Source organism: Phocoena phocoena, chromosome 20 (genome assembly GCF_963924675.1).
Source record: "Phocoena phocoena chromosome 20, mPhoPho1.1, whole genome shotgun sequence".
In the NCBI taxonomy this organism is placed as follows: Eukaryota; Metazoa; Chordata; class Mammalia; order Artiodactyla; family Phocoenidae; genus Phocoena; species Phocoena phocoena.
In genome coordinates, this window is record NC_089238.1 from 50,880,883 (window position 1) to 50,889,465 (window position 8,583).

Sequence of the window (8,583 nt, forward strand, 5' to 3'; positions counted from 1 at the left end):
CTGACAGTGTTATGATGGTGAAAGAGAGAAAGGTTTGGAAATGCTTTGTCATAGTAAACGCCCTATTACAGATTCAAGGGATTGAAGGCACTGTCCGTGGCTCTAAATGCTACCTTCAAGAAACGAAGATGGGCTTAGGAAGCGTTTACAGCAACGTGGGGGAAAAGCTCAATATTACATAGTGGGTGCATTCGAAATGATGTCTGCAGGGTGCTCGCTACTCACATACACAAAAACAGGTAATGGAAACACACAGCGACGACCATGGTTGTCTTTGGCGAGGCTGTGGGTAAGATTATGCCAGATTTTAAGGAGTGGGTTAGCTTTTATTTTGAGAAAAACCAGCCTCAAAAAGACAGAAGAAATAAATGACAGTTCGTGACAGTTGGTGACCTGCTCTAGAGGGGAACACAGTGAGAGGCAGGGCTAAGAGAAGTGCCCTTTGCACCTGCCTTGCAAGACGCAGGCAGGAGGAACTGCCCGAGAGAAGAGAAGCTTCCAAGGCAAGGATTTCGCTCTCATTGAACGACAATCTGGTTGCAACAGTGTCGTGGCCAGTGAACTGCGAAGACGACCGGGGGTGTGTGTGGGGGGGGTGTTACGAGCAGTGGGACCGAGTTGGCTGCTTGGACATCTAGAACCTTCCATAACATCTAGAAGCCCCATAACCATAACCCGGGGCTTCTCAAATCCAGCCGAACGTTATCCATGATCCAATCGGAAAATTCTCAAGAGTCAAACAAGTTGATCTAAACAAAGTATCATAAAACTTTCTGCTTTTCTGTTCCTTAAAAAAAGCACGAATAGTTCATTCAGGACCAGAATTTTCAACAAAGCCAACAAATCCTCTCTCTCTAAAATGAAGTGAATTCACCGAAACAGATATTCGTTGAGCCCCCTACATGATCACACAGCCCTCAAAGTGAGGCTCTGAGGTCGGGGTTACTTCATATTTAGAGTGAGAGGTAGAGCGAGGCTTTGGGAGGACATGTAACGTGCTGAGAGTCGCAGGACAAGGCAAGACATGGAGCTGGCAAGGGGCCCAGGGAGGTTTTGAATTCCCACCTGCCTCCCCAACCTTCAGCTGCTGCAAACTGTGCCTGGGAAGCCCCAATGGCAGCCTGAACTCCCAGTGTGAATCTCAAGCACATCTGGGGGCCTCCTGGCCAAGCAGCCGCCCTCCCCAAGACATCATCGCCGAGGGCAGTCCGCCCCCAGCCCTGCCTGAGATACCGTGGCTCCTTGTCATTGTCCCAGCTAGAGTGCCAGCTGCTCAAAAATGCTGCCTGGTCCTGCAAAGTCATTCCACCCGACTTTCTGAGTTCTACCTCCTACCTTCAACTCATTCTGGAGGAGTTAAAAAGAGCACGTCTTCACACGAGCGTGCAACAAACGTTTATTAAGCAATGACCACGTGCAAGGCAGAATGCTACAGCCCAGGGCCAAACCAGCCCAGGACAGATGCAGTCGGAGGCAGACCTGGACCACCCCCTTCCACTGAGTGGCCTCTGAGAAGTTACTGTTTTACTGGGACTCGGTTTCTCCATCTGTAAAAGAGAGGTAGCTGGACAAGATGAATTCTAAGCTCCCTCCCGGCACTAATGAGCTATAATTTACCCCAGGACATCTTTAGATGTCCAAGATTAGATCTCAACCCCTTTTCTTCTCCTTCCCCCAGAGAAGTCTCAGCAGTGGCCATGCATGCTTATGGGCTTTCAACGTTTTAAGATTTTAACTTTCTCTCTTAAGGTGGGCTGCTATCTCTTTTCAGAAGAGCTCAGGTTCATAACCGTATCTTAAACGACTGCTCTTCTCTTCAACAACACCGAAAACCTTGGGGGAAACACATGTTCCTGTTTCCACACGATTCCCTTATTATTACGCAGTCAATGCCAAGAGTGTTACTTTCCAATAATATCAGCTCTCCCTGAGAATCAACGTGTCACCTCAGCGGGTTAAACCCGGAGCAGACCAGGAAAGTGTTGCTTCAAAACAAATATGCCCACTTGCGTTCCCATCACCATCATTTTAGCACAATTTCTAAAACTGTGATTTTTAGGCCATTTGCACTGTTCCCTTATTAGACAGAAAGTGTCTTTTAACGGCTTTACTTTTTAACAGATGCTAACTTGTGTGAAACGGGCTGCCGCAAAATGTACCTGCATTAAAGAAGTGTCCATCTATCAACGTAGACTCTGGTAAAGGATTCGAAGTGTTTGATGAATTGTTTCCATTAAGCTGAAAATACCCCTTCGGGTGTGAGCTTGTAACTCATGAGTGGCTGTAAACTGATTCAAATAATAACGAGGGTTTTTTTCTTTTCTTTAACCCTGTTCTGATAATAATCTAGTGGAGAACAGCACGCTGAATCCCTAAAGAAGATATTCTCTAATGATTTCTACAATTGTCCTAAAGTCCAAACGAAGCTGTTGTGTTATAATGTGGTTTCTGTAAGGCTATCGTTTTGGCCGGCTTTTATATTCCTATTTTAACAAAGAAAGGGTGATATCTGACTGACATCTGGGTAGATGGATAGTAATCAGAACCTCACTCCATGGAGAAATTAAGAGAGAAACCAGGAGCTGATAAAAACTGAAATCGGGGGGGAAAAAAATGCAGACGCGTTTAAAGTTTTACATTTTCTCTATTCTGGAAAAGTACCAGGCAGCACCTAATAAATGAGAAGGAATCTTGATGAAAAACCCTGTTTATCACCAGAGCAGACAATAGACACTGATATCTCCTTTTCTTCGTGATCATGTTCACGGGATGCTGTCTCGGGTTCATTTAGGTTAATCATGTCACCTGACACAAGCTAATCTTACCTATCACAGCAAGAATCCTGAAGTCTCGTGAAATGTGTCTCCTTATTGTAACTCTAGTAGGGAACGCGGCATCCCCAGAACTCAAGACAGGAATAAGGCAACCTGGCCTGTAAATACAATGCTATCCACTACCTTCAGTTTGCTGCATCCTTCCAATTAAATCCAGTACGTAGTCATTTAACGAGTATGTAATACATGCCAGCGACTGGGCTACTCACTGGGAATGAGGGCTAGGTAATGCATGTAGTAAAGCACTGATAAGTGTCTACTGTGTACCAGCACAGGGACCCTGCCTGTCCACACGAAGCTGATGAGATCACTCCAGGACCTGAGCAGGGTGACAGCAGAGGGACCAGAGGAAATCCTCAAAGACCACTCTTCTTCCCCTTTATCAGTGTCTCGGTCAGCTAAACTGTCAAAAGAGGAAGCGGAGACCTTGCCTTCCTCGAAGCCTTTCGGGCTCTGTCCAGACTCTTTCAGTGGTATTCTGTGGTTCAGGCTCCAATTCTGAAACATAACTGCAGCTGGTTATCGAAAAATGAAAACCAGTCACATGTTCGGCATGAAAATGCACCATTCTTTTCTGAGTCAGCAAAAAGTTGGACATACATACATTTAAAGTAACCTTTTTTTTTTTATTACAATAGGAAAATATGCTCATTGAAAAAAAAAACATCCAAACGACTGGGGAGGAAATAAAGACATAAGTAAAAATATCGCCTCTCCCCAAGGCTTCTAGGCTTATAAACATCTTTTACTGCTTAAGGTCTATGCTTCTAGACTTGCTATCCCTCTCTAAACCCACTGAACCCACTGCGTTTTCAATGACTTGAAGTCACAGAATTGTATTCATTTCAAGCTAAGTAGAGCAGATTACGATTTACCAAGCGCTGCATGTGTGCAGGCCTCTCGGTGCTCTGTATACGCACTCTATATCCGTATTACGCTACAGGGCTTGGCGCACTGGCCCTCAGGCCAAACCAAGTCCCCCTCCTACTTTTGTGAATAAAGTTTGACTGGAACACAGCCACATTTATTTGTGTACACGTGTCCCATGGCTGCTTCTGGGCAGTGAGCCTGCAAAGCCTAAAGTATTTTCTATCTGGCCTTTTTCAGAAAAAGTTTACTGACCCTTGAGACAGTAGAAAACTTTACAGGGAGGAAAAGGAGTAGATGGAAATAAAACCAGCTATTATCACAGGTTAAACAATGAGTGAACTCTCCATTTCTTTCTTATCCATTGCTGTATTGTCTACAGGTTCGATAAGGGTGCACACATTCTACCTGTGGCTTAATTATATATGCAGTTCAGAGAGAATTCTATATGAATATGAATAAAACTGATGAACTACAGCACCATGGAACATCCCACAAATTAAAACAATTTCCACTGTTTGCATGCAAACACAGGAGTCTAAAAGGGATTTCTTTACGAAACTGAGTTATTTGTAGTAAGGTGGATGGACCTAGAGACTGTCATACAGAGTGAAGTAAGTCAGAAAGAGAAAAACAAATACTGTATGCTAACACATATATATGGAATCTAAAGAAAAAAAAAAAAGGTTCTGAAGAACCTAGGGGCAGGACAGGAATAAAGACACAGACAGAGAGAATGGACTTGAGGACATGGGGAGGGGAAAGGGTAAGCTGGGACAAAGTGAGAGAGTGGCATGGACATATATACACTACCAAACGTAAAATAGATAGCTAGTGGGAAGCAGCCGCATAGCACAGGGAGATCAGCTCCGTGCTTTGTGACCACCTAGAGGAGTGGGATAGGGAGGGTGGGAGGGAGATGCAAGACGGAGGAGATATGGGGATATATGTATACGTACAGCTGATTCACTTTGTTATACAGCAGAAACTAAAACAACATTGTAAAGCAATTATACTCTAATGTGCTAAATAAAAGGGATTTCTTTAAAAAAAAGAGTTTGCAAACACTTCATGATATTTTTGCAACAATATTTACCCTATTATTTTCTAAGAATATATGTTTTTGGAGATTCGAGAAATGTGGCAGACACTGCTAGCTGATGATCGTATCTGCCGCTTCTTTGACCAGGGCAGTTAGACTTCATTTCTCAGCTTCCTTTGGAGGGAGCACAGTCATACAACTGAGCTCTGGACACATGGATGTGAGCAGAGCTGAAAGTCTCCACTTCCAGACCTGGTCCATAAAATCCTCCCTGCTAGTGCCTCCTCTGATTGGCTGACACAGAGAGAACCTCCTTAGGACCACGTAATAAAGATGGCAGAGCCACAAGATGGAAAGAACCTGGGCCCCTAAATCAATACTTGGAGGAGAGCCACCCAAAAGAGGTATCTGTTATATGAACAAGAAAAAAAATGTGCATCAAGTCTTTGAGATGTGGGGGATTATTTATTATTTTTCTTAATGAGCGTTCACTGTATTTATGGAGCTCACTGTTGACAGATGCCTTCGGGATAGAGGAAGGACATAGAAATCCCTTCTCTGGAGAGGGTCGTTCAATAGCTTCTCCTTGAAATCAAAGTACGAGAGACTCCTTTCAGACCTCTGTCTCACTGGCACTCAATCTCAATGAGTAAATGGTAACTACAACTCTCACCCAAGCCCTTGTCTGTCTTTATTCCGAGTTCTCTACTCTAGCAATAACTGTGCCCTTAGGGACCACCTCAATCTCTCTCCTGCCAGCATCATATTCACCACGTTTCCTGGTCAAACCTTTTCCTCTCTGCCACATGGTATTGGGTTCCATGTAACTTAAGATGGCAACCGGTAACAATTTTTAAGTTTATCAACTAGGATACTTTCTCACCTACTGACTCCTATGTCTTGAGAGAAGATTAAAGCACCATTCTGCCATCAGCAAGAAAGCAATGTAGATAAATTCCATGCCATTTATAATTCATTCCACCTTCATTAAGTATTCATACACTACTTATTGGCACATCACCTAAGTATTCTATGTAAGAGAAAACAGAATAGCTAGAAAAGAAACTGGGAGAGGCTGGTTTATTAGGAGACCGGGAGAGAGGCAAATAATTTGCTGTATCCCTTACCCCAGCCTTCTTCTTGCAGGAAAGTTTTCTCGCCAAGTCACGCACAAATGAATTAGACAGCTATCCTGAGGGTAAATTCAGCAGTACCAACAGGAAGGGGACCACTATCTTCTCGTTCATTATTTTAACCCATATTTATCGGAGACTGGCTTTGGCAGGCCCTGAGAATACAACAGTCATTCCCTTCTTAAAGAGTGCACTTCTTAAGCAAATACATATATGGATTAAACACAAGGAATCCATACTGGCAATGTGAAACAGCTCCCTATGAAAGGTTAATTTCTCTGATTACCATCGATAGTAATAATCGCAACATTAAGTCATAATAATTCATAAGTTAGGAGAGCCTAAAGGTATTGAGACTGTACAAGATGCCAACTACTAGACTGAGAAAAGTTTAACTTTCCTAAGAACGCAGAGATTTAATTTCTAATATTTGTGCCCATTTTACACATGAAGACACTGAGGTTCTGAAAGATTATATAATTGCTCAAGATAAGACAGTAAGTCATCAGCCAAAGAGAGGCTTGTGTCTATTTGAATCCAGAGCTCATGCCTGTAAGCCATCATCGCTACTGCTCCCTAAGACAGGATGGTGTCTCAACCGAGAAGATGTAGAGAGAGTGGGACATCAAAGTGAAAGAACAGGCAAGCAGGAGGCCCCTGCAGAGTCAGGGGAAGCATGTAGTAAAAGAATGCTACCAGACATTGAAGACGAGTTGTGCCCACCTCTTGGCGTTGCCAACATTGGTCTTGATTACTTGTCACAAATGACACCCAAACCAACCCAATTTGGGAACACTGAGAACACATGAAATTTGAAAAGGAAAAGGAAGAACCCCCAATGTATTCATTAAGTTTCAGTGATGTCAAAGAGCTATTCCTGCTGTCAGAGGTTAGGAGTAGCTCTCAGTCATGTCTGGCCGAGGCAAGGGTGGAAAGGGTCTGGGGAAGGGGGTAGGGGGCGCCAAGCGTCATCGTAAAGTTCTCCGTGAGAACATCCAGGGCATCACCAAACCTGCTATCCACCGCGTCGCCCGGTGTGGTGGTGTGAAGCGGATTTCTGGTCTTATCTACGAGGAGACCCGCGGGGTGCTGAAGGTGTTCTTGGAGAATGTGATCCGCGACGCTGTCACCTACACCGAGCACGCCAAGCGCAAGACTGTCACCGCCATGGACATGGTTTACGCGCTCAAACGCCTGGGACGCACTCTGTACGGTTGCGGCGGCTAAGTTTCATTGCGGTCTTCGGCTGTGAAGCTCTTGTTTACTCACAAAAGGCCCTTCTCAGGGCCACGAAAAAAAAAAAAAGAGCTATTCCTTCATACTGATAAAAAAATGATTCAGCACCCTTCTCCTAAAGGAAAATACTCTTGAATTCAAAAGTCGCGGGGATAAATTAAGGATTGGCCAGATCCCTACACACTTGTTTTTTCAAACGTCTGCCTATCCATGAGTTGATCCTTTGAATGTGGTCCATTCAGCATGGCTGGCCAGCCTTCGGATCCATCTCATCCATGAAAAACAGCTCAGGAAACATGGACCCACTCTTTCCCCATAGCACCCAGCTGGCAGAATTTCCACCATTCTTTGTCAGTTTCCCGTATCCACTATTTTTCTTGAAAGGCAACTCACCAACTTTGTTTAGATGACCGTGCCAGGCAGGGGCACCCCCTAAGCAGAACCATGGTGCGCTCCAAGCTAATTTCAGAGCAAAGCTGCTGGGCTGTACCCCACAGACCTACAAGGCCTATGCTTGCCCAGCCTCAAGCCCATAGAAAGAGCCCAGAGTCCGCGACAGAGACAAGGGGTATACAGACGGCAAGACAACAGCCATCTTGGGTGGCTTGACCATACACTGCAGCCCTACATACCCCACACAACCCTTACATTCTTGGTCCGCATCTCTTCCTCAATATCCCTGGGGTCAGGCATGTAGAGGGGCACTGCAACCAGACACCACAAATCCAATACAGACACCGGAAGCTAAAAAAGCAACAACAGTAAGATACCTGGTATGCTAAGAACAGTCATTCACCAGGACGTGGGCAAATCCTGGAACCACGCACTTACCGGGTCAATGGAGAGGGCATCTATGGCCACAGCATCCTGTCCAGTTTCAAGGAAGGCAAGGCCACCCCCATGGGGAGGGGAAGACCCGGGCTCTATGAGAAACATTCTGGTGGCCTAGCCAGGGGTCAGCAGTCACAGTACAGGTCTGCTGCCCCACGCTATGTACCATTAGGGGTGGGCCCATCAGGTCTTTCCAAAGAAAACACAGTTAATCCTAATAGTTGGACTTGTGTGTCCAGAAACCAGCCTATTCCAGTCCACACAGCCTAGCCCAGGGAGACTCATGGGCAGTTAGCTGTACAGTAACGTTTACCCACGGGGGTCCTTCTGATATGGAGACAGGAGGACGGGCAGAGTCCTTCCCCGCCACTGTCGGTTGTGTCCACCTAGTCACATTAGCTGGGTGGAGTTTTCACAGAAGCCCAGAAGACGACGACAATAGCATCTCGCTGTAGACCCAGCAGTTTGACTCATTCCACACTGAAGCCACTGTTGCCCAGCCCAGAGCCCTTCTTATTATAACAAGCACCAGCCAGCCCACAGCTGCGGCCGCCGCCCGACAGTCTAACTTCTATTTTCCCGTTGTAATGACGGCCAATATCTCCGCAACAGCCTTAGGGGTGTCTATGAGTTCTCCGTA

General features: G+C 45.4%; 1 protein-coding gene across 1 annotated transcript; it reads left to right on the forward strand.

Annotated features, from left to right (window-relative positions):
* Positions 1-6,785: 6,785 nt before the first annotated feature.
* Positions 6,786-7,103, forward strand: LOC136140766 (histone H4-like). Its single transcript, XM_065898940.1, has one exon. The coding sequence runs from the start codon at positions 6,786-6,788 to the stop codon at positions 7,101-7,103; it is 318 nt and encodes a 105-aa protein (XP_065755012.1).
* Positions 7,104-8,583: the final 1,480 nt, after the last annotated feature.